We start from the raw sequence: 27857 nt of genomic DNA, 5'->3' as shown, positions 1-27857 counted from the left end.
GGTCCTTAAACGGACCCTCAGCGAGAGACGTGCTAATCTTTTGTTAGTACAGTACAGTACGGTACAGTACAGTACAATGGATTTCTTCGCACTGTAGGATACAGTACTGTACTGTACTACTGTATACTGTACAGTACTGCACTGTTCAAGACTGTATAGCATACAGTACACTGTACTGAAGCTGAGCTGTGTTACAGTACTGTACTGTACACTGTGTACAGTATATAGGTGATTGCATGTCACTGTATCAGCAAGTAAAAGCTCAAATCTTTGGACCAACATTTGGAATTAATTTCTCGTACGATTGAAAATCGACTAAAATGGCTGAAAAGATTGATCAAAGTAATCTAATCGTCAATTATTTACCGCAGAGTATGACTCAAGATGAGATTCAATCACTGTTCTCGTCTTGTGGTAAGGTTATTAGCTGTAAATTGGTAAGAGACAAAAATTCTCATCACAGTTTAGGATACGCTTTTGTAAAGTACGAAGACGTCGCTGATGCAAACAAGGCTATTAGCTCTTTGAACGGATTAAGACTTCAAAGTAAAGTAATCAAAGTCAGTTATGCGAGACCCTCGTCAGCTGCTATTAAAAATGCAAATCTGTACGTAAGTGGATTACCTTTGCATTACACTCATCAAGATTTAGATAATTTATTTGGACAGTATGGCGCAATTATCACATCCAAAGTTTTATATGATGGTAACGGTGTCAGCCGTGGTGTTGGATTTGTTCGATATGACAAAAGAAATGAAGCCGAAGCAGCGATATTAGCTTTGAATAAAACCCTACCAAATGGATTTCAAGCCCAATTAACAGTCAAATTTGCAAATACTCCTAATCAAAAGAGTCAATCATCGGAAAACAGTGATTATACGGATATCGTAGAGGCACCTCTTCAACACCATCAGCATCAGTCATTACACCAACAACCACCGCCACAACAGCAGCCACCACTACAGCAACAGCAACAGCAACAAGCTTGGCCTCCTGTCCAATCAGATTATAACAATACCTATCAAGTTTCGACTCCGGTATCTGCGCCAACCAATACAGCCAGTATCGATCCGTCGATGCCCCCGCCATCCACTTCTTCTTATTCTAGGCGTCAGCAGCAAAGTTATGGAGGTCCAATGAGGCATCAATCGAGTAGCGTCCGTTATAGCCCAATGGCTGCTAATGATAGCCCTGCAGTCCCTGCTCAAAGCAATTCCAATACATTAGGTAATCATCTCCAATCCAATTTCAAGTCACTCATTTGTATATCCTCTTGCCTTTGAAGATTACGTTTAGCTAGTCTACGGGGTAAAAATTGGTGAAGAATAATGAATTATAATCAGCATTTAAACCCAAGAAAAAATTTCCCCCAAAAACCCTGAATCCTGAATTGGTGTTTCCTTTGTTAACGCGACAATGCAATAGTAGTACTGTACAATGTACAGTACACCTGGACTCTAGTTGGACTGTAGCAAAGTACTGTACATACTACGGTGCGCCCAACTGTGTCTCCAGCAATGGCGGCACATTAGAGTAGTGTAAATGACGGGGTGGTTTTGTGAGGTTCATTAACGAATAATTAATAATTTTTAAGTTTTATAGACAGTCCTAGAACACTACCTCAGAGATGATCACAATTTCTCTAGTGCTTGACAGTTAGCTAACCCTAGCTCGAATCATTCCTAAACTTTGATATTTACTTTAATTTCTTACGACTTTTTTATAAAGTCTACATATCCATCGATGAATCATTTTTATATAAAGTCCTACAACACTACCACGGAGATGATCACAATTTCTCCAGTGCTTGACAGTTAGCTAACTCGAGCTCGAATCATTCCGAAACTTTGATATTTACTTTAATTTCTTACGACGTTTTTAAAAAAGTCTGCATATCCAACTACACGCACATATCATCATGCCACCTTTCGACCCTATCTTTTGCGTTTATGACTATTAATTATGATTCATTATTGCTTTGCTTTTAGGATCAATTCTACTTATTCTAGATACGTACTTTTTTATCTATTTCCTGCTTTCTTTTATAATTTTCTTAACAATCTTTTATTTTGAATTATCTAGCTGGCTCGAAATACGTGCGAATTTCTTTTGATATTTAGCAATAATATTTCGGTCGCACTATTATTTGGGATGCTTACATTATAATTATAATTTATTTATTACCGGCATTTTTGGTGTCGTTTACTCGTAATCACTTCTTTTTCTTCTTATTCCCCTTTTTTTGTAGTCATTTTTTTTTCTTTAATCTTTCCACAAAGTAGGCCAGAACTCGAACTCTAATAATTGGTGCATTTTTATCTACAATTTGCCACAAGACGCTGAAGATAGTTTATTATATCAGTTATTCGCGCCATACGGAGCTATCAACAACGTAAAACTCATCCGTGAATTAAATTCTAAGAAATGTAAAGGATACGGTTTTGTCAACATGGTCAATTATGAAGAAGCTTACAACGCAATCTTACATTTAAACGGTTATGATGTAGGAGAAAATCGTTTGCTACAAGTATCTTTTAAAAATAATTCCAAAAAGACTTCTAATCGTTAATGCAAATCGTTATTAATTAACCTTATAATTTAATACTGGAGAAAAGTTATTCGAGTTACAGAGAACTACACACGTACACAGTACTTTACAGGACTAAGTTTTAGGCAGCCTTAATATAATTTATGTCCTCATTTCTGCAGACAGTGTCATATTCGATGTTAATTATCTACGTAAAAATATCGGTACCCTATGCTCTAGTCACTAGCCGGCTATTCACGATATATTATAAAGCTGACGTGAGCTAGTAGATGCTCCATCGCGAATATATTTTGCTAGCATGACTGGTAAAACTAATGGATGCTGATCGAAACTTGCTATCGAGTACTGTAGCTCTGCCAACGACGCTGCTGCAGTTGAACGTCAACATACTATCAGTCCATCGATTAATTAATTATTATTGACCATCGAAAGGCTAATTTTATTTTATTTTTTATCTTTCATCATTTGTGACATTAATTATACTCTATAATTTATAATTTATCGTAGGCATTATTCGTTCTACATCGGTAATCTCTAATCGTTATTTTAACTTACGTTTGATAGTTACGAATTTTCCTGCATTCCTTAGCAGGAGTATAATTAGTGCTGTATCGTGATTGGAATTGTCTAGCGCGTAGAAAGTGCTTTTCCTTTATACATTTAACTTTTCTGTTGTCCAATATTTTGAATCTGTTATGCAATCTTTGAATTGTAATGTGTTTCTGTAAATTTGGTAATATTTGGTTTATTCTGTTATGATTGAGCCCCGTGCTGAATTGTTGATTAGCATGCAATATAATGACTAAAATTGCGCATCCATCGCACCTTGCTTATCATTTCCTTTCGTTACCCAATACTGGTTTAAATTTACAATTATCGATCTCAACTATATCGAAATATTTTATTGACCTCTTATTACTCTAAACGACATTATGCCTTATCCTCCATTATAAGTTTTGCAATTTGCAAATGTAGGAAGACATAAAATCGATAAATTCTCTAAGTTAATTAATTAGTTTAATTCATTTCATTTCGACGTCCTATATTATTATTTGCCCCCAGATGAAATAGTGCGATTGACTTTAAAGTGTTGTTGTCTATTTATAAGAGAATTAAAGTACAGTACACGACAGTTAGGGACTTCTGAGAGAAAATTCTCTTTAGAAGTCCATGGTACATTTACAGTGTACATGCACTTTTGTACAGCGCGGTCCTGAGTTATACGTATGTATCACCTATTAAAAGTGGATACATTAAGGAAATTAATTAATAATTATTATAATTTTATTTAGAGAATCTATTTTAATATTTGGATGCTACTGCATTAATAATAATTAATATATAATTATAATATAACGATGGACCGTACATAGAAACGTAATGGCAATTAGCCCAAGTACAGTAGATTTCTGTTTCTGCATTACAACGTTCGTCGTCCAGTGTACAGTATGTACACTGTACTATACTTACAGTACTCGTGTTATCCAGTGAAGAACGCCCATAGCGATGTTATAACTGTGTTCCTAAGATTTTGCAGCATCCTTATCAGTTTCGATAGAAGTCCTTCTAAAATATTTACGTTACTGCATTCTGTTATAGCTATCAACGTCGTTCTGTTAAAAATATTAACATCACGGTATTAAACACTAAAATTTCGTGATGTACAGTACCTTACGGATTACCGTACCTTTATAAGGTAATTTCATTTACGGAGATGTTGAGGTTAACACAGCCACAATCTGTATTTAAAATGTAAGCAGTATGTACGACACATAAAGAGCAAGTGCGAATAGTGTAGTCATCGCGAATCATGGACAAAATATATTGCTGAGAAATGCCAGCGTTGACTCTTTGATTTCTTGCATACAACGGATAAACTACCGCGATTTATTGCTTAGAAGGATAATTGAAATCTAAAGGTGTCAAAAGATTTCTTTGATTTCATTAATTGTACTATTCCTAACATTTGACCAAACGTTGCACATATTTTTAGCTGAATTTTGCTAATAATAACCATTTCGATGAATATTAATGCATTTGATCGCGTTCCTTTCATAGCGACTTCTCGTTATTTAACTTTAGGTGTAATTAAATTTTGGTTTTTATTCCCATAACTATTGACATAGCATTTTCTATCTGACGTACTTATTAATGCATCTTTTCGAAATTGCTTTGAACCTTTCTAAACATTGCGATATTCAAGTAGTTCTTACTGTATCTCAATCATGGAAATAAGCATAAATTGTTTAACGTGATTTAATATTTTACAATTTCCGCTCCAAAATGCCGCTGAATTCTCAACTGATTTTGTATCCAACGTCTAATCATAATTATAATTCGTTTTCAGTACACGTATTTGCCTTACCTATTGGTGAATCGTTACAACCAAGCAAGGAGAAATTAATCTGAAGGCTCGATGCGGAAAAATAGTGGATTTACTATAGTTCACAGCCTTAAAGCTCGAGGCACATCTTACTAATTCGTACTTATTTACTAGTCTAAATTCTATTGTAAATATCACAGCGGGCAACAGCAGGGTTTAAAATAAATTGAGAAATGTAGACCTTTTTAAGTTAGGTAAATTATCTCCTCTTCAAATGACTACTTTCCATTGATACGACCTTTAGCCGCAGACTCAAATTGCGTATGCTGCAGAGATGTCTTGATCGTGCAATGAGAAATTACAGTAATTAAATACTCGTGCAATAACAACTTCATCCTGCCTTTGCCCCCAATAAATACATAAATTCTCGACATAAGAATTGAATTGCTATCATTCGCAACCTAAATAACACGAAGTAATTCCTAAAGAGGTAGCCTACTGCATACAAGCATGATACAGCTCATGGTATCTATTTAAAAATGATTTACTAACAGAAAAGCGATTATATTGAAAGTATATCATGCATCTTCCGCTCACATTATCTTAGATCTGTATTGAGATAAATTTGTTATTATATTGTATAATTCTTCAAACAATAAAGCGGTTACTTTCATGAACAAGTTATTAAATTAAATCATTTCTTGTTTCGGTAGAAATTCCTAATGAAAGGTTCTTAAGACATTTACAACTGTCTTGAAAAAACATTAACTTACAATTAACAAAAGACTAAAATACTTACATGATAATATATGGATTACTAACTGTACAAGTGTACACTCGGCAGTATACATCCGAATAATAACATACAAGTATTTCGCAGACCTGTGCTGTACACTTTGAAGCATGCCAATTAGTCGGCACGAAAAACTACATCAACATCAATACACGAAAAGAAACTTTTGATACAAACGTGTAGCATGTTGCCATACTGATCAGAGTCAGTGTAAAAAATAGGACAAACTAGCGTAACTGTGTAACAAATACTATACAACAGGCAGTACTGAATTAGATCCACATTTGAGTCTAAATGCCGGACTAGCATTTTCGCTTTTTTTTATTTTCCAGTAAAGACCTTAATAATTTTTCTCTTAATTTTCTTTCCAACACCTCATTATCTGAGCCGGAGTCATCACTTGTTGAATCGGTACGATCAGGTATATCGGTAACCGTTGATGTGGATCCCTGTTGATTGCTTGAGTTTGGATTTTTGTCGGCTATTTGAATATCTTCAGTGACTGCAGTGGCGTCAGTATCAGCAAGAGTGTTACCATCTATTTGGACTTCCTTGTCTACACTCGCAGAACTACTAATATCTTGGTCGCTAGATTGACACTGTTGTAATTCTTCTTCTCGCATTTGTAAATCCTCGTCATCGGAACTTGCTCTTTCCATTCCCAAAATGTCTCGTAAAGTATTAGACTTTAATGTCGATAGTTCCGATAGACACATAGCCTTAAGTTCATCCAGACCAATTTCCTGATAATAACAAAAATTCAAAGATACTCGTACTTTAGTGATGAAAACGATACCTGAACATCGACTAGCATACTATTACATAAATTAAATTATTAAATTATCTTCATTAGTAATAGTTATTACAAAATATTCTGTAAACTAGAGGAACCGTTAAAAATTGCTACCATTTTCAGAAGTATGACTACTTCGATGCGGCACAAAGGAGTAAAGAAAATTTCAATTTTTAGGGTTTCAGAACAGTCTAATATACTGATTACAGCTATCTATGACTGTATACGTATATAGAAATGACGGCATACCCGTAAAATTTCAGGTATTATATCTTCAAATTCATTATTTAAGTGATCGATAGCTAGGCTTAACAATTGCTCCCTGTCATTGTAATAACTTCTAAGCTCTCGAAAATTATTTATTTGTTCCTCCACCGGTAAAACTCTGGAATGATAATCATTTGCTAATTCAGATTCTGATATTGACGGTGATTGAGATGATAGCGATAGTGAAGGACTACGTGATTCAGCGCTATACTTCTTCTTTTTTACTTTTCTATGTTTAGACCTAGAATAAAATAAAATTAATAGCATTTCTATCGTTAGCGATCCACTAGGAACAAGTTTTCCAAAAAAATCATATTCAGTTTAGTAGAAAGTACTGTATGATATAGTTGCAAAAACGTAAAATGATTTACACTATTCAACTTGTACTTTTTTTATTAGCAGTAGTAGTATTCACACAGCAATTTTGCAAAGACATTATACGTATTACAGAATAACAAAGATCAAGTCTAATCACCAGTCACGATCTAGAACTACTGTAGGGTACAGTGCTGAATTCCAGAATACAAGATCACGAAAGACCACTAAGAGGCAGTATCGCATATCACATACGTGTATTCAAGTTTCCATAGCCTAGATTTATTTTGGCTGATTACGTATATTGATTATACGCGTACTATATATAAATAAATATAAATCATACTGTCGATGGCTTACATACAGTACAGTACGTAATTCGCTGTGCTGTATTTAGTTAGTATATATTAATATATATATACTGTAGAGCTTTGCAGTAAACTCTATTCATAAATAATAATAATAATCATATAAGATAGCCAGTAGCTATGCATGCAGAATGGAACAAATATAGAAATGCGATTTATGAATCTCGATATGTCAAGCAGATCATGTCATGCGAAAATTTTAATATTCATCCTAAGGAAAGTTGCAGACAAAACAAATTTAGAAATGAAGCAAGGAGAAGCGGTGGGGATGTTTGCTCGAGCTGTTGATCAGAACTGTATAAGTGTAGAGTACAGTACGTTCTCTATCAGTGATTGAAATCCCAAAATGCTCATGCAAAGTGGTACGAATATCACTATTGACGCTTAGTTTAACTTTAAATTAACTCTAACTTTTTCTTTTCTTTCCTTTTTCGCCTTTTTGAAGATCGATTCTCCCCGTATGATTCATGTTCACTCATTCTTGAATTTTCCAAATCGGAGAGTATGCAAGTACACAGTACAAAATACAGTATTATAAATTAGCTGCACTGGACTGTGTGCCGTACTGTATCAGTGCACATGAGTGAGAGTACAGTACAGTAGTGAGTACAGTATCATTTTCTAGTTATTGTACTGTAGTGTACAGTACACTGTACTGTACTAGCGAAACCCGTGGAAAATTATTCCGCGGAATACAGTACTGTACAGTACTGTACAGTGTACAGTACAGTACACTGTATACTGTAATGTGCGTACAGTACTTTACTGTACAGTGTACAGTAAAGTACTGTAAACTCTGACAGGTCTATCAAATGGTAATACTGTACTATCTGTTAAATGAGCACATTATCGTAAACCGTCAGCAAAGCGACGGGAGTTTGCACTAGTACTATTTGAAGACAAAGGACTGACTATTGACCATCCTGTACAGTGTACAGTGTACAGTACAGTACAGTACAGTAAAGTACTGTACACTGCATACTGTACTATACTGTACTGTACGGTACGCCTGTAAAAAAAGAACCAAGGTGACTACAGTACAGTACAGTACACTGTACTGTACACTGTACTGTAGTCACCATGAGTCGGCTACGGATGACTCAATTGTCCATGGTACAAGTGCTCAGTCAAGTCTACTAAGGGGAGCTTGGAGTGACATTGGCGATGCTTGTATAGAGTAATACAGTACTGTACAGTACACTACAGTATAACATTTTCACCTGCAGTTCAGTTCAAAAGGTGAAAGTACTGTAGATTTCGTCATGGGTCATAAGGCTGACGAAGGCTGACTGCTTCAGCAATGCAAGTGCTGTACAGTGTACAGTACTTGATGACATACGGTACTATTCAGTACATTGCACCGTACAATGAGTGTACATTCTCGTGCACAGGAAAAGCAAAAGTAGAGTTAAACGAGTAAATTGATCATAAGAAGACGCAATAGATCATCTACGGTAAAAATTATTTTTCTTGTTAACTTGTTACTGCATCATTCTTCTACTATTTTAACTAGTAGAATACAGTAACCACCCGTGATACTTCGCGTATATCAGACAGTAAAACCCTAAATACAATTATTGTCAAACTTACAGCATTACAGTACTAGCGCACTGCATACAGTAAGTGGACATTAAAATAGTCCAACGATTCATCATTATGCTGTAATAAAGTGAAGATAGAGATGCTACTTAGACTGTGATTTAGAGTACTATCGATCAAACACTTATCAACAAACAACTTTCAATTACCTGTACTTGCTGTAGAACGAGTTAGTTGGCACGCCTTTTTCAGCCTACGTCAAACCATAACTAATATAAATGTACTGATTAAAATTAGAATTGCAGCAAATTTACGCCTTGATAGTTACTACAGTCGAATCTGGTTGTTCTATGACAGCCACTGGTCTAGTGTGTGCAATGTAAGAGAAAGAAAAGTACCGGTAGCAACCAAGGATGTCTTCTATTATGTTACGCCGTTGTTTATTGACTAACTGGAAAACCAATTATACATCCATTTTATCCTATAACTCTGCAAACAAGATAGCAAAACCATCCTCAAATTTTCAATTAAAAACGACTAGAAGCATTCATACTACCAATACTAATCATGCGATCATTTTAGTTGGGCCTTTAGCTAAGAAAGCTGCAATTGTGGGTGCAAGGTATGTACTGCTTGTATAAATACTTGAATCTCAAGAATTCATTTTGAAATTAGGAGAAATTGTTCAACCTATAATGATAACACCTATTTATTCATCAAGTTAGCATTATTACTATTCATTAATGGTCATATTGACAAAAATAGTGCAAAGATACGCTCATGGAGATTATGGCTTGTCTATGCGCGTAGATACGGATTATAGCACTAATAAAATAGCTCAAGTTACATCAAATCAGTCTTGCTACATGAAAATTATAATTATCGATTGCAAACGTGTGCATTGATCAAGTATGAAAGGGATCACAGTGCTGCATTAACTACCAATGCAATATACTGCAGACGATCAACTATAACAATCTGGTATCGAGTTTACAGCATACAGTAATGAAAGGCATTGCAACATTATCGTTACTGTGCTTTATATTTATTATATTACTAAATAAACATGAACTACTAAATTATCGCCATTGCTAACAAATACCCTAGATTATTTTTAAGAAAGTCTATAAGAACATTCGCGTAGAATAGATTGTAATCATTAAAAAACCCATTCGCAAAATACATTTAATGATAGTGAGATGATACTGCATTATGCAGGATATTATAATACAAGTATATAAGTGCATGTAACTACCTTAAGCTAACTATCAACCAATTTTGTATACCATATTTTAGGATTGCAAAGTATTGGTGGAATAAACTACCGACTCATAAAAAGCACAACTACAAGCGAATGCTAAAACGACACCAGCAAGTAGTGTACATTATTGCATTATTCGGTACCGGTGCTGGAATTTATTACATATATAATCACATCGAAAGCGTTCCATTAACTGGTCGAACGCGATTAATGATGCTAAGCCATGAACATTTACAAGAGCTAGGTAACTCCAAGGATATTTCAAAAGAGCAATAGGAATCTATTCAAAAACCTACCTCAGCTATTCAATAAAATTTAGAGAACTATAAGATTTAGTCAAATCTTTTAGCTTCCATAACGCAGCACCAACTACAATTCGGGTATTACATCTTTGTATTCCTGAGAACGAGTGCTAACTTAGATTCTGTATTGTCCTTGTTTGTTAATGTAGTATCAATAGAATATAATTAGTATTAGCAGATATGATAATTTTGTATCATATATTAGATAATGTAAAGTAAAAGATACAACTATAGTACGCTAGGCATAACGAGCGAGAGATCGACTAGTATACGCGTACATATAAATTGTATTAATTATACATATAATTATCAGCATAACACTTGATTAGGTAATGGTTTTAATTTATAGCGAAGTTTACTGATGTGTGTTACTGTAGTTTCCTCACCAGCTGACAGCAAAGATGTAACACGATAACTTTTAAATACTGTACTATTCATATATTCATAATTCTAGTAAAGCATTTGTATTCAGTGTTTACTCCAACTCGCTACAACATTACTCGGTCTATACTGACTAGGTATGATATATTAAAATATATCGCTATTGAAAATTACTACTGAAATTTATATTGTAAATTTACAAGAATGAAAAGATTACCTAAATAAAATAATATTGACATACACTTATGTGTATTCTACTGTAGGTACTGCGCTAGATGATGATAATTATAGTTAGCACTCGTTCTATCTACCCTACTACCGCAATACTACGAATTAGTAATAGATTTTATCAATCGTTAAAAATATGGTATAAGGGATTAATTTACCCTTGTCAATAAATGTATCTATTGCATTAGGGAAAATGTTGTACGATGAACAAATTCAGGCAAATGGTGAACATCTTCTGCCTACCACCTCATCTCAATATCATAGAGTAAAGAGCGTAGTTTCACGCTTGATTAAAAACAATGGCGACATCCCTCAAATCAATACGCTACATTGGGAAATCAATATAATTGATTCTAATGAAGTCAATGCTTTCGTTTTACCGGTAATGCCTTTCTAATCTAGGAAACTTTATTTGTTTACCATGAAGCTATGACTACAAATAAATCCTTGTATGGATAATAATTCTATACATAACATTAATATTATAGAACAGTATACCATAAATGTAAAAATATTGAAAGTAGCACATGATGTCCGTTCAATTATTGGACGAATGGAATGATCCAATTAAACTGATAATCATTTAATATAATTTAGGATGGTCAAATTTTTGTATACAAAGGCATGCTATCAACACTTGGCAACGATGATGCTTTAGCCTTCTTACTAGGACATGAAATGGCTCATGCCTTGCTATCACATGCGGTAAGACTGACTATAACATCAGAATTTTAATGTCTCTATTTTAAATTTTTTTTTGTCCCAGATTAGTATTAACGTCACTTTGTGTCTATGAAATAGGCGGATAAATTAATGAATTATAATCGAATTTTTCACAGGCTGAACAATTGAGCTTTTTCAATATCTTCGATCTGCTAGCAGCGGTCTCTCTGGGGCTTGTTTGGGCACTAATGCCAACTGATGTTGTAGCTGCTGTAACCCATTGGTTCCATAATTCTATAGCTTCAGTAAGTATACTTATGTTATACGTATTAGCTTTATAAAGAAAACTTATTAATGCACTAACTCGCGTGGAAAATTATGCTAGATTTGCTTGCATAGACCCTATTCGAGAAAATTGGAGGTAGAAGCTGATTTAATAGGCAGTAACCTTGCAACCAAAGTATGATTTACTGATATTTTATTTGATCTATTAGATTACTTACCTTGTTTATTTGCATCCGTTGTCCAACGATATTGTATAAAAAATATCATTTTGCTACGAAGGCGTGCTATGATGTCCGTGCTGCGACTTATTTTTGGGAAATGCTCGCTAATAAAGACCCATCAAATGCGGAGTTAGAGTGGTTGTCGACACATCCTTCACATCAAAAACGAGCTGACCTGATTAAAGAACGAATGACTGAGGTTGAATATTATACACATTTATTGGAATATAAAGTACAGAAACAAAGAATTTATAAATGAATTCTCTTTCTCTAGTTAAATCAAATGTGGACATTGTATGAATGTCATGATCGTCACAAATATCACCAACGTCAGTTTAAGTATACGTGTATTTTTATCATTATTAAATTGAATTGATCATTTATCCTTTCCCTCCGATAAATTTTATGAAATTGAAAATGCATGATTCTTTGTATTAAACAATTCTAGCTCATCCAAGCAACGCTTATTACGGCAGGTAGAAACAATCATCGCGGTGGCATAAAATTTTGTATAATTGCATTGCAGGTTAATATCGGCTCCGTTTCATAGATATCCTGTAGATTACATGAAAATTTAGTAATCTTTAGTACATGGCTAGCTCTACCGTTAATTTCAATTTTACGTTATAATTTATTCGATCATAAGCCTTGAATAGCTATAATTTGTTGCATTTTCAATGCTATAATACATTTATTATTAAATAATTAATGTTTCACAAATCTTTATTGATCAATGTTAAAGCTTTAGAAATATTTTTGGTGCCTTAGTAACAACGTTTCTTGTATGCAAGATTATAATGTAAATATTTATAGGAGTATCCAAGATTACTATATAAAGTAGCAGATACTATTCAATACAATTCAATATTTTAAATATAATCTATAATTAATGGTAATCTCGGAATTTATGTAATTTAATATGCTTTCCAACGAGTGATCGATACTAAATTGAATTAATCGTTGGTATTATAATCGAAACCCAGGATATTTGATGAATATTATATTACCTTGCTTATGATTTAGGCAGCACCTGCTACGTAACAATTGATGCTTCACTTACTGATATAAGCTAAGATTTATTGCATTGATTTATTTATATTAAAAAATTAATACAGTATCATCCACTCACTTAGCAGGAGTTAACAAAAACATTTTAATCGAACGCAATACGTTCAGCTAGACTAGTAATGAACTGTTACAATAAACTGAATGAATTAATTACATGTTGAAAATTACCAAATTGTTTTTAATGCAATTTTATTACTGCTATATTAAATATCTATCGATACTGGATATGCACGCATCGAGTTACGACACAAAATATTTAGAAGTATTGGCGCAAGTGAATAAGAATACTTTTTAGCACAAATATTACATCGTGAAAGTGAATTATACAATACTTTTAAGTACGTAAGGACATGCATCCAAAGTCAACCTAGAAATTAAATACGAAATTTGATCCTAACTTATAGACTTACTGTAACTGAAGTAGTATGAATAAAGGCTAACCGTTTTAGATAGAAGTATTCTATTATGAAGATACACCGGTATCAAAGAAAGAACAAAATTAAGCCACGCTAAAGTGTAGTATCTTGAATTACGGATGCTTTCTCTCTATGGCTTGCATTCATTTAGCGCTATTTAGAGAAGTCACAGAATATAATTTATAGATTCTAAACAATTGTTGTATGAAGTGAAGCCTCATAAGTCGTTGTAGGATTTCTCTAACAAATGCATTTTATCGACTCAGTTATAATTTAGGAACATAGCGTGGGCTGTTCAATCGTGCTTCTTCTCGTCCACTTCGGCAAGTATCGAACATCACAGGAAATGGTGGTAATAACTCTGTACCAGTTGCATGCATGCCGTAGAATGGTGGTGGAATTTTTCCAGCAAATTCGTCAACATTACCAGATCCCACCAAGGGATTGTTTAGTTTTTGCATTTTATAAGACTCAAGTGCCATTAGATCGTTTACCATTCGTGAATTATCTAGGTGTGGAAAAGTAGTCATAATTGGTCTGTTAAATGGTATGTGAGGTGCTGATGGTGCAGTCAAACCAATTAATGTCGGATTTATTTGCGGCATAACATTTGGTAATGCTATCGGCTTAGAAGTTATATTCATGTGATCATGAGTTGCTACAAAATTGTTTCTGCCATAACCTTGTAACATCTGTTGTAAAACTTGATTATGGTAAGTCGGCACTACATGATTTGGAGGGGTAACACGCAACACTTGGACTTCACGTTGTGGTGCTACTATTGAAGAGGTCATATTTGTGTTCAAAGTTTTATTAGCGTCCTGATTATTTAGTCGTGATGGATTATTAGTACTTTCTCTTCCCACGTCATTATTGTCTTCCAGCTTTGTAATTTTGTTATCTAATTATATACAACAAAGAATATGTGAGAAAATTGAAGCGAAAATATGGGTTATGTTTCATCCTTACGTATTATTGATTATAATTACTAAAGCTTTTTCTAGGATAATCTAATTAATGTACTTTAATTCTCGTAAATATTACTGAAACGTAATGGAAGCTGTGATGTGATACTAAAAATTTTGTATACTGTATATTTATTTATATAAGGAAGTGAATTTATTAACTTAGATGCGAACGTCTGTAATAACTTCTTGTAATTTAAGGATAGAATATGCATAACTAGTGAAATTTCGTGATATTTAATAAGCATCACCTATTATATGAAAGCACGATGAAAAATGAATGTTATAACAAGGTACTAATTAATCATGCATATTATAACATCTTGAGAAATGAATCCAATTTTACATCACTCGATTAATGAAACAGTTTAACAAAGCAATTATGTAATCATTTCTTCAATCATTTTATTTTTAAACCAATACTGTGACATTTGTAATAAATGTTACGATAACTAGTGACTCCATCAAGACAAATGTAATTGGCCGTTATCGATTTTTCCATAAAGCACGTAATCATTGCCTCGTCAGTAATGATTTGTGTCGTTTTCATGATATCGCAGTTACCCTCTGAACTCACTCCCGACTGGCTAAGCTACTGTATTATAAAATTTTATTACCATAATACGTAATAAAAAATAAACTGCAAGTATGGTGGGATGTAATAATACAATTAATCAAGCTTTAGCACAAAAAAATGTCGTCACCAAAATGCTTAACAGACAAATGACGTAAGAGCTATTATGAATAATTGAAAGATTATGCAGAAATTAGTAATAATATCCTTCTAATAGAAAATTGAATTTTTTGTCTCTTTAGTAATTAAGCCCATATGCAATTTTGCAAGTTTTATCGACATTCTCAAATTGTCAGTAATAGCTAAATGTAATGTATTAAATAGAAATAACAAAATTATCTTTCCCTTCAATAAACAAAAGAGTAGCCGTAATAATAGCTCACAAATCTAATTTAAAATCACGTAATATAAATTGTAACCAAGCGAAGTTTGAATCTTAATACAAAATGAAAACTTGTTAGCATAGATTAATGTCAAACTTTAACTTGTAAAAATGCCTATTTGTCATGTAAGGAATCATTTATCCGCATTATAAACTGATAAAAATTAAGATAGAATGAAGAATCTCGGTACACGCAAATACTGAATATTAAAATAAAGAGAATTTCAATAGGTAGTATATCCATGCCAGGGTCAACATGTAATGAAACAATCCTTTGCAGTTTGTAAAAAGCTAATAAAAATTCTAGTTATACAATACTAGATTGAAATATACTGTATTGGCAAAGCCGGTGCCAACCAGATCACTTATACCGATACACTATCTCTATATTGATGAAAAAAATTCAACGAGAATCATATTATTCGATGATAGTCGCTTACGGTGACATAGCAATATTATCCTAAATATTAAAACGATTGGATTTCTATCAAATCAATGTTGACTGTAACAAAGAATAAAAATATTTTTCATATTGTTGTTACGACACAGCTTTTTTGCTATCTTTTGTTTATAAGTATTATAATCAATGATTAAGTTAACTCTAAATTACTTTCACTAATCGATGTTGCTCCTATTAACAAATAAAGAATAGAATCAATTCTAGTCAATAAAATGAAGTACACCTGGGATATATTCAATACATGATAATTTATCATAGTTATCTGCGCGAACAAATCTTAATTGTTTATCGTTGTGTTAACTTTACGTCATAAAAAAGAAAAAATCTATTGATTGTTTCCATCATTGATAAATTTGTCATCGTTACCTAATTATACTGTATCGGATTTGATTTCTTTTAAATATGTCAATTATTATTAATAGCTTTAGTAAATGCTTCTTGCCAATATTTAAGTAAATAAAAACAACATACGATGATCTAATCACGAGAAATTACCCCTAAAAATCATATATTTGTATGCTAAAATTTGACAAATCGCTACTAATATAACATATATTAGAAAAGATTACTTCATATAATTTCAATTGACTATGGTATGATAGAGTTGTAAACAACAATTAGATGTTAATCCTAGCCTTAATCTATGAAATAAGTTAAAACAAAGTGATATTTTTCATTATTATTTAAATGATTTATGTTTTAATTATCATTTTCAACGGATTTCATTTACTTGTATACAGTATGAGCTGCATCTATGTGCTTATATACAGTATGAGCTGCATCTACATGCTTATATATAAAACAGCACTTAATATTAGTCTATCGCAAGCAACCAAGAATAGTGTAACACAAAAACCAAGCCCAGTAATATTATTATCGGCTTAGTTAAATAAGCAGTAAAAGTTAATGGGGACAATGGTCCAATTTCAAATTAAATGATTCCTTTTTAACAGGTGCATATTTATCCTTTTCGGTCAACGAAATTGCAGGCGATAAAAGATATTATTGTCAATAATTAGATTTATTGCTGACGGAAGAAATAGAAAAATAAGCTAATGTATACGTAGCGATTAGACGATAGAATTGTATCCGATAATCATTTGCTATAGTTCTAATACTGATGTGAATCATGTGTTGTAATCTAATTTTAGACAGTCAATATGTCATAGTCGAAGCTATAAAAAGCAACAATAAGAAATTGATGTAAAAATTACATCAGAGAGCAATTGTAACATAATAATGATTAATAGATCTAGCAATTTACAGGAAAGTATGAATAAAGAATCAACTTGGTTAATTAAAGTAAATTGGATTGAACTTTAATGAATACGATCAGTTAGCCATTTTTACTACTTTTATCGTTATCAAGGCTTTAGATACTTGCATAAAATAAATCACGAACTGGCTGTAAGAAAATAGAGTACTTATCGATTATCAATACAATAATGTCCTTATATTTTTAACTCGACAACATCACCGACAGACTGTGAATGTATTATTTGTCGCTAAAAACTAAACTGTGATTCAAAATTATGAAATAACATCTTCTGCGGCCGGTGAATACCATAGTTATGTCAATTATGGTCGGACTTTAGGAAATAAAATGTCAGTTTAGTCCACATCAGCTATTGTATTAATCGACGTAATATCTACCATTTTAGACCAAATGTCTACACAATATATATTTTTTTATCTTTGCAAGATAATCCGTCGACTTCAATGTGTTGATATATTTATAAAATATTTCTTGTATATGCTTTACTCTAACGACTTTGGCTGAACTATCACTTGTTCCTAGTACTCATATTTTTCCTATACATGTCACTATAATCTGCTAACATTAATTATAGTTTGGTAGATAAAAAGAATAACAACTCGATTTATGATCAACAAAAGCTATTTGGTTGATGTCTTTATCTCTAAAACAACAGAAATCATCCGATGAAAAATAAATCAAAATACGTTCTCGTTTGTGCTACTGTAGCCGATCGAGTCCTTCAAATAAGTGCAAAATTGTCTTTTCTAAAATAAATAAAACCGATATCCAAAATTTGAAAATGATGGCAGAAGAGGAAATAAAATTTAGCAGCAGCATTATCTGCTGATTTAACGAGCAATTATCACTTCACTACAGCTGAAATTACTTAATTAGACAGTAACTAATAAAATATTCAAAGCTATTTTCTGATCTAAATAATACACTGTACGAGTATGCCACGCAATAGCATTGCATTACAGATAATCGTGTAAGAAAGCCATATTATAGTACCGTAGTTATAATTATTGTCTATTATAATGAAGACCTATCGTTCATCTTAATCAAGACATTTTGGAAACTGAATTTAGTGAAAAGAATACGAATCGTTTTAATCTCTCTATTGACAATAAATTATTCATAGTTACTCCTAACTTGCTATTTTTTTAGTAATTAAATTTCATTTTGGAATAAATTTGGGTACATTTATAGTGTTTAAGAGAGAATATAATTAATAAGGCGAATAATTTCTAGTTTAATAATTAGATAATAAGCCGAAAATAATTCTATCTAAATTTTACTAGTACTTTTAAGAAATAAATATATTCATCATGGATTATACTACATCGATTGTCCACCATACCTGATGAATTGGCATCATCTGCGTTGTCTTTAGAGTGGTGCTTTCTTTTCAAACCACCTGGTTGTCTAGAAAAATCGACATGAACGACAGATTCGTCACTACTACAACATGATGATCTATCGCCTTCATGGCCATCGTGACCGCATTCATTGATCAATATTTCTTCTTGAGCCTGTTGTCTCCTCAACGCAACTTGCGCCGCCATAATTCGCTGCCTTTCAGCAATTAAATTACACTTACTACAAGTGCAATCTCTCCACGGACAGAAACGTTTATGGCCTTTTAATATGGATATGGTACCATGATTACGACAACGAGCACATTTTGGTGTACGTTGAACTTTGTCACTCGCATCTAATAACTGGCATCCATCGGCAGAATGATTACTTGTTGTTGTATTTATATCACTGATTGATGGCGAATTGCTTAGTTTAGGCGATTTGGCTGTCATAGTCGATCCTTGAATCGTCATCAAAGAAATAAGTTAGCTGTCATTATTTCCCTCTTATTAAGCATTATCATTGCAATTATAGACTCAGTCATTAGTGATATTGACTCAATATTGCTGCTAGCGATAATCTCTTTAGCTTATAATAATTTTGTTGCCAGTCAGTTGATAATCACACATGTAATTTTTTCATTACGTGATAAATCGATTAAAATTCTATCTTGACATGGTCGAAAATTAAAGAAAAAGAAAGAGCGATAGGCATGAATGACATATTTGCAATTGCTCCCTTGAATGGCTTAAATAAATATTGCTGGTTGCAATATCATAGGTAAGTCAATATTTACCGAATAGAATGCATAACTTCACTCAATAGAGTAAATATATGTAGTAGCTTAAAGCAACTCGGATTTTAGAATTATATTAAAACAATTTAAATACAATTATTTGCAATTTAGGAGTATCGAGACTATTTTCCTAGCCAAGAAAAATGAGATAGAAAATTGCCTACTTTGGTATGGCACTTTTGATGAAACGAGATATAGTTTTAATCATTACTACAAACTGAACAAAAATTACAATCAATGATCACATTCCTTCCTGTAGTCTTTATTCTGTATGACTCATTCTACGATAATCTAGCTAACAGAATGATTGAGACAGTAACTTTTTGTATATAATTAATACTATAGTTTATAAGGATTTAATTTAATGTTGCAAGATTGAAAATAGAATGGTAAGGATTAAAATTGAAAGAAATATATCTATTTAAAATGATGAAAATTTTAGATATCAAATAAGAAATTTAAACATTATCATTGAAACTTTTATTAACCTGGTTATTCCCAAATGGTTCTTCGATGAAAACTGGTACAATTTTAAAGTCCTTTGCAATATTTTTTTCTCCTAAGGAGGCAAAATTGCTTTTACCTAATAGAAATAGTTATGCTTAAAAATCCTCAGATGATGAACTGGTTATAAGATGATGAAGGAGCAAAAATGATGGGCTTTAAATAGTGGGTGGCATCTATTCAATGATTACGTAAAGCAACAAACAACAACAGCAGCAGTTAGGCTAATAAGACAATACATAAATGGTAGACAGAGTATTGAACGATTAAGATAAATTTAGTGAAAATATTGAATAGACAATATCATTTGAAGTTTAAAAATAACAGACGATTTAATAAGTAATCCTAACGGACAATGGATTAGCTAAGATGAATTTCTTTTTATTAATTTTGGACAGTCTATATTTCTATACTATACGTTCAAATGTACTGACAGAGATTGATAGCCAAAGTAGTCGTGATTATATTTTTATTTGTACATATTATATGCTTAATTGGTTTTGATCTACGCGTATAATTTATCCATCCTACAAGGGAAACAACATCGAAGATGATCATCCAGTTACCAATCGATCAATTTTTCATATTTTTAATTAAGTTTTCTTCGCTTGTTTCTTTCTTCTTTCTGTGTAGTAAAATAAACATTTAATGATGAAATAGTCAATCGTAGCTAAATTATTACATTTTTTAATTTTTATAATTTATGTAACCTCACTCGTAACCTGATTTTTTACAATAATTTACTTAACAAATAATGAAGATGATTTTTCTGGATTGGATGGTCAGCTTACACTATTGTTAATATACAATATTTTATTTTTTTTACATATGGTGTTACCTTGAAACAAATAATTAGCAATTACGACAATTAAATAATATCGTATTTTAAGGTAGCCAGCTTCAATAAGGACATCACATTTTATCAATTCTTTCCATCCCTTTTTTTATTTAATCCGTCTATCTTCCTTTTTTTTCTTTTTTATCTTGTTGTTATGATGATATAACTCATCTGGCCAGTTCGTGTTGTCATTGATGATAATAGAAAGAAATAGATGTACAATGAAGCGATTGAATTATCCATTTTCATTTTAATTCCTCTTGTAAATGGTAATTCTGATTCACCATCGGTAGCCTTCAATTCTGAATAGGCTTATAATTTAAGGCCAATATTGTCCGTTGATAGCCATTGTTTAAATTCACTTGTTACCACCTGCTCTTTCACTCCTGCATGATTGTTGCTAACGTCTCAAAAGCAAACAAATGGAGGAGTGAGAGGAGGAGAAACGTTGGTTATTTTTTTATGTAAATCAAGAGTAATCAAAAAAATTTAAAAAAAGATGACCTGCTATCATCATCTTCATCATAGCTATCGACCATTCTCATAACAATGATAACAAAATAGAAGGATTGGTTGATCAGTCGGGGGTGGGAATGCTAGAAGGAAAGTAAGAATCTGTTCTGTAGTAAGAAATTGATGAATACCGCAATGACTAGCATACACAAACCCTACTTGATTTTATCTACTTTACTGGCTAAGTATTAATAACAATACGGATCAAAGTAAAAAGGAGATGAGAAAGATATTCCCTACTCTTCATGGAAATATCATTTTGCTTCTACGTTGATAATCGGACTATTGTAATTGGCAGCGGATAGAAAGTCAATAGATAGGACTAGTCAAGAGTTTTATTTTTAAATTTATTTATTCTATTTCATTTGTAATATCGTTATAGATTAAATTAAGAAAACAAACAACAGGCCCGCCAAGGTTACTTTGAATTCGATTAATATCGACCGACAAATTCGATTATAAACATTAAAAGAATAGAACAAATGGAAAGTGACCGCAGGCGGTTTTAATGCGACATTATCATCAAACAATCAAGGTGTCGCTTTGATAGATCAATGACTTGCTTGATTTTGTTGTCACTTTATTTCTAGTTAATCAAGACGAAACATTCAAGAATACACCAAATTAATCGATAACTTTAATACTAGAAAGTTGATGCCAATATAATGTCCAAATCGATTCTTCTACTTAATCATCCACAACATTGGTTTAATATCGAACTCATAGTTCAAATTGAAGGATGTAAAAAAAATGTATAGAAAAATATTGATGAAAATACCAAAGCATTATGTCAGATTTATAGCTATCATAACGATGGAAAATAATGTACAGTTAATTAAAAAATTATTCTCTTGTAACATTAATGAAATATTATCAACACAAATTAGTTTTTCTCTTAGCATCGATGACTAATTTACTTGCTCATGAGGGATTGGATCAAAGTTACTAGCAAGTTGGAATGATCTTATTGAAGTTGTTAGCATATTAAACAGAACAAAAACATTAATACAAACAGTGAAGGAATAATCGTTTCAGCTCTGTGTATTACCTGCTGTAGCTCAAATTACTCAACAACTGCATATATTTGCCCAATAGCAATATTTAAGACAATTGAGATTATCCAACTTTACTAAATATAATTACTACAATTATTATATGTTATCAATTATGTTATTAATTCCAACCTTCTTCTCTCGTACCCTTAAATCACTCAATTTTAAGCATTTTATCAATCATACTAGCTATTGATAGCGATTAAAAACTGAATAATTAAAAAATATCGGTGCAGCAATAATTATATGGATTAATTTAAGGACATAAAGGGCTTGGGGATTAACTGTCATTACAATAACTTAGTGCTTGCATTAAGGTAGAGTCAAACAGTTCTTTTTTAAATTAATATCCACTACATTACATCAATTTTAATCTTGAGTAATTGATACAGTAAGGCTTTCAACTCAAAGGGAAAACACTTCCCAGTGAGACGACATCCAAGATCGAAAATTAAAAATAAAGCTTCTTCAAAATTAAAATAAAATATCGATGGAATTTATCATCAAAATTGCCTCCGCTGTATGAAAAACAATTATTTTCTGCAATATTTTTTGGAGAATTTAAGCTGCTTTCTTTTAAAAAATAACATTTAGTATCGATAACACTACCCGTTAAAAAATTTTTGCTATAGATCGAACAAATTGTATTTGAGTTGTTAAACAAATATTTATGCGTTATAATTTTATTGTAAGGAAATATACTTCTCTAGCTATTCTTTTTATTTCTAGGGACATTAATTATAATTATCGACATTGTTGCCATCATGATACGAATTAATGATATAATTTTTTTAATATTTAAATTTAATATTGCAACAATCCAAGTATATCCCTTAACATCTACATATGATCAATCGTAACTAACTAACTACAGTATTGTTAATGTAATTTATAGTATGCTGCTTATCAACTTAGTTTTCGATTATCACGGCAACGGAAAATTTGAAATTTAAAAACTCGCTGTGTATTACAGATAGTATATATGGACAATGATGTTTTATCTAATCCCAGACAAATATTTTTCTTGATTGATTTCATACTGCCCTTGCAATAAAAAAATCGATTCCTATTAAAGTCTTGATACCAGGTTAGTAGAAGAATAATTTCCGTTCATATTGATATTTTAGAATATTAAATTATCGTCATGTGAATATATCAGACGTTACTGCTATAATAAGAGAAGCAACACAACAATTGAATAGGTAACACTTTGATAGAATAAAAATCTCACGAGAAATTCGACCCATATCATAGTAAATGAATAATCGCCTCTATTCAAATTAATAAAAAGGATTGATTTGCTTGCGTGCCGTGTTATTAATATAATAGAATCTATATTCTACGGATTAGTATAAGCTATTCTCTCCATCCACTTTCTATTTTCCGTTACAAATTTTGTACCGTAACTATTTTATATTGTTGACTTCACCAGTAATCGTCAAGAAAAAAAATTAATTAAATACTAAGAATGTAACTAATCTTATAAAAATACTATATTTCTATGTCCATAAATTAATTGAATAGCTGTAAATCATTGTTACTAAAATAAATCTACTCTTGAATGCTCTCATTGCAAATTTATGACCCACAAGGCAAATTGCTTCCGATATATAGAATTTATATCATCTTCAAGTAAGCTTTTATTGCTACACTATCATTAAAAAATTACTTTAATTATAATCAATTTAAAGTTTAACCTGAAAAGAATTTCTATTTAAAAGTAATATTAAGATATGCTTGTAATAGAATAAATTGATGGTGTGTTATGGGAATCAATCTTGCGTAATATTGGAAAATAGATTATTGACTAAATGAAAGAAACAAAAGATTCTGATAGCAATCGACAGAATAAAGGTCTGAAAAACTATCTAAGACATCACTACAGATCGATAGCTATGCTAATGATATCTACCTGTGCGGACATGTTATGCGAATGTTAAGCTAAAATGGCGATCCGTTGATAGAATAACATAATTGAAAAGTTGGGCCAATGCTATCGCTGCAATATGGTAATCCAATTGCTATTTAATCACATTGATCAGATGATGCAGCTTCGATGGTAAGAGAACAATGTTAAGAGTTAAAGTAAGAGTTGTTGAAGGTCAATATCAGCCACTTGTCTTAACATCATTATATGTTGTCGATTGTTGATATTAGAATAACTTGAGACAAGTAACTTATCAATAGATTGTAGACATGAAAAACGACTAGTTGTTGTATAAATCTACTGTCTAGTGCCGTCACTAAATGAAAAAAAGGAAATAGGAAACAGGACGTAATTGTAACTAGGTGATGACAGACAAAGAAGTAAATAGAGTTATTGCTGTGATTGAAGGTACTATTTTAATTATGAAGGGAGATATCAAGAAGAAAACAAGCAACACAGCTTTAAACATCCAATTGATCCACCTGCCTTGAGGTATAGATTGAAATGTAATCATAATATTGTCTTATAATTGAATTGATGATTGAAAAAGAAAAAATAATTGATTTTGTTTTGAATCAACAATGCAATTGTTGTAGACTATCATTCACTATATATGCTGGGATACTTGTGGACATTAATTCTTGACGTAATCCTTTCAGTAAATGAAAAATTAATTTAGTTACAATTGCCTTCGGTCAGCATTACCTTTGTAAAGAATTGATGATGAAGGTGTTTGCTATATTGTATCATTTAGGCTTGGACACAATCTTGTCTGTCTTTCTTTTAATTTTAATCATCGAATCAAATGCAAGTAAACAATAGCTCTTACATCCAGGATTAAAATAAACGCTTTATAACTTCAATGGTTGGCAATATATAATTTTTTCCCCATTTACGAATTTCAGACAAAGAAAACGCTAAATCGTGTAGCCATGCTAAAGCCGCGAGCAAAATCTTCTAAACAAAACAATAGTTATTGACTAATGGTCCTACAATACAAATTTAACAGGATTTCATTCAAACTATAAGATCGACCAAGGCATCATTCTGCTGATTTCTATCAAAATTGACGGATTAAAATAACCAGACTGAGCTACTGTTATTGTTAGTTGGATCATACTAAAACAGTTTCTTATTTGCTCTCTCTTCCCCACTGTCTTTCTTATTCTCTTTCGAAACTTGTTCATTTAACTGTGATTTCAATTTAGTACCACGTCTCAATGATGACTACGTGAGATAATCTCCATTTTCTTTTGTATATAATTTCACAGTTTAACCTCTATAACTCTATAACTAGAAATAGAAAATAGCGCAAACAAGTAAAGAACTCTATAGACTACAACAATAGCAACATTTTAATCCATGTAGATACTTCAAATAACTTATAGTATGTATTCAAATTTCGGTAAAGTTTCACAGCACTCACCACGACAACATAATTCCCTATGTAGTAGTCTATATTGTAATTTAAGTTTCGCTATATTCTGCGATCTCAATACACATGTAGCTTTGATTATTAATATATAACACAATGTATATAGATACAAAACAACAATTTGCAAACGATATGGTAGGGGTAGTAAGAGATTTAAAGCCAATAATACTTTCCGTTATATATTATTGATTACGATTAAATCGACTGGCCAGCCTTTACGATCATATGTTCACGACATTTGTGTATCATTAGCACACGAAAGATAATGAATGCTTTTATTGTTCTCGCTTGTAAATAGGCTACAAAGGCAAGAAAATCTCAATCATGCTAGTCCTTATAAGGTATAAAATAAATATCTTGCTGCTGAAGATGTGCATCTCATACACTTTATTCGATAATTTTGCGAAGTAAAGCACGTGCTTTACCCGTATTTCTTAAGTGGACGCCTTAATAATAGCTTCATCTACGAGCAACCCCTTTCTTGTTCACAATTGTTATCATTAATGTTAAATTTGTGAGTTTCTAAAGCTGTATAACCTAGTCCTTACTTTAGCAAACGATATGTATGATATAAATATTATAAATTCTTTATCTCTTTTGGAAATTAATGAGGTGGCTCTGAATACATAAGCGAGTGTCATCATTTCTAGTATTGGTCTTAATCACTAGCTCGACTACTATACGTAACTTTACTTGCACTACTAATAGACTGAATATTGCCATATTATCCTAACATTTATTTTATCACATAGAAGCTTCATTTATATCGATCTACACGAAGTACGTATACTCAAGTAAAGTCTTGCTTTTAATAAAAGCTAGTCTATTTATTTATCTTAATTTAGTTCTTTCACCAGATAATATTTAAAACCATCGAAGCATCTTGCCTACGAATTATATTATTGATGTAAGTAATTATAATAATTAAAAATGTTGAAAAATTGTAGCTAAACAAATTTAAAGTTATATGATTAGTTGATGATTGCAGAAGTTTAGGAAAATCTAGTTATTGTAAAGTATGATATGTGCTTAATTAATCTACACCGTACGTTACATCACGTTAACATAGAATCTATAATCGACTGTAATAAGGTGAAATTTGTTAATTCGCATGTTTATTTTAGCATTGCGTGTACGTTGATATCAATAACATGAACAGTAGCGTTTATCTACGATTGCTACTATAAGACAACCTAGAATATTAACTCAATTTCATTGTTATTTCACGCCAAATTAGATTCCTATCGCAGTCATTATCAATAATATATCAGATATTGTTCGCACTATAAAGATAGTCATTTTATATTGATTGAATTATTCCAGTAATATGATTACATGCTATTATTGCTATCTTTATATAACCTAGCAACTGATAACAAGTGAAATCAAGGCATCCTTAGATTTAGATTAAGATGCAGTTGTAATCATGAAAATATCGTATCATAATATAGAAATAATATAGATCGAAGCCATTGCAAATAAATTGAATAATTAGCAATAATTTTCGAATAATAATGAGCGTAAACATACCTCCGTAGCTTTTAAAGCCGTTCAAGTCTAAAATTAATCGAATCGAAAATTCGTCATCTGTACTCTGTGATACAATAAATTACATAATGGTTATTTGCCTTTATTGATTGCTTTAGCGTTCAACGAATTACTTCAATTATTATTGTTTTCAACGATTACTTCAGTCTTACGGAATAGCAGACTTATTACTAGTACTTCTCGCCATTAGTTATCCATGATTCAGAATATAGCCCTAATAAGCACATGGTTTTCCATCTGAATCTCATTAATAAAATAATCTACCGAAAGATAGACGCTCCTGGTCAATACCGAATCATTGTTATAAGAGTAATTGTATTTAAAGTCCATATCATTTGGTGATAATAATTATTATTTGTGAGTCATCATGAGTCATCAGGCTTTTAACATTATTCTGAAAGCACATGCAATTCTATCATAGATATTTTTAATAAGCATTATTTTTTTCAGGTTATAAATCAGCTAATTCACCTTA

At 31.8% G+C, this 27857-nt stretch overlaps 5 protein-coding genes across 5 annotated transcripts; 2 read left to right on the top strand and 3 right to left on the bottom strand.

The window, feature by feature from the left end:
- Nucleotides 1–320: 320 nt before the first annotated feature.
- On the top strand, nt 321–2569 carry TRIADDRAFT_28658 (uncharacterized protein; the record flags this gene model as incomplete). The annotated part of the gene is made up of 3 exons (XM_002115029.1): nt 321–887; nt 1116–1196; nt 2288–2569. The coding sequence occupies 3 exons, from the start codon at nt 321–323 to the stop codon at nt 2567–2569; spliced, it is 930 nt and encodes a 309-aa protein (XP_002115065.1).
- A 3397-nt stretch (nt 2570–5966) lies between these two features.
- TRIADDRAFT_58836 (uncharacterized protein) lies at nt 5967–7886 on the bottom strand (the record flags this gene model as incomplete). The annotated part of the gene is made up of 3 exons (XM_002114846.1): nt 5967–6407; nt 6707–6965; nt 7819–7886. 3 exons carry the CDS (start codon nt 7884–7886, stop codon nt 5967–5969), a joined length of 768 nt encoding a protein of 255 aa, XP_002114882.1.
- A 2336-nt stretch (nt 7887–10222) lies between these two features.
- TRIADDRAFT_28764 (uncharacterized protein) lies at nt 10223–12546 on the top strand (the record flags this gene model as incomplete). Its single annotated transcript, XM_002115028.1, has 6 exons — nt 10223–10451; nt 11307–11500; nt 11716–11823; nt 11958–12086; nt 12167–12241; nt 12346–12546. Coding segments are annotated over 6 exons (936 nt in total), but the record flags the coding sequence as incomplete, so codon positions are not given.
- A 1491-nt stretch (nt 12547–14037) lies between these two features.
- On the bottom strand, nt 14038–14565 carry TRIADDRAFT_58834 (uncharacterized protein; the record flags this gene model as incomplete). Its single annotated transcript, XM_002114845.1, has 1 exon — nt 14038–14565. The coding sequence occupies one exon, from the start codon at nt 14563–14565 to the stop codon at nt 14038–14040; it is 528 nt and encodes a 175-aa protein (XP_002114881.1).
- A 4368-nt stretch (nt 14566–18933) lies between these two features.
- TRIADDRAFT_9565 (uncharacterized protein) lies at nt 18934–19104 on the bottom strand (the record flags this gene model as incomplete). Its single annotated transcript, XM_002114844.1, has 1 exon — nt 18934–19104. A coding segment is annotated over one exon (171 nt), but the record flags the coding sequence as incomplete, so codon positions are not given.
- Nucleotides 19105–27857: the final 8753 nt, after the last annotated feature.

The sequence above is a fragment of the Trichoplax adhaerens genome, genomic scaffold (genome assembly GCF_000150275.1).
Source record: "Trichoplax adhaerens TRIADscaffold_9 genomic scaffold, whole genome shotgun sequence".
NCBI classification, from domain to species: Eukaryota; Metazoa; Placozoa; class Uniplacotomia; order Trichoplacea; family Trichoplacidae; genus Trichoplax; species Trichoplax adhaerens.
This window is presented reverse-complemented; position numbering and strand designations above follow the sequence as displayed.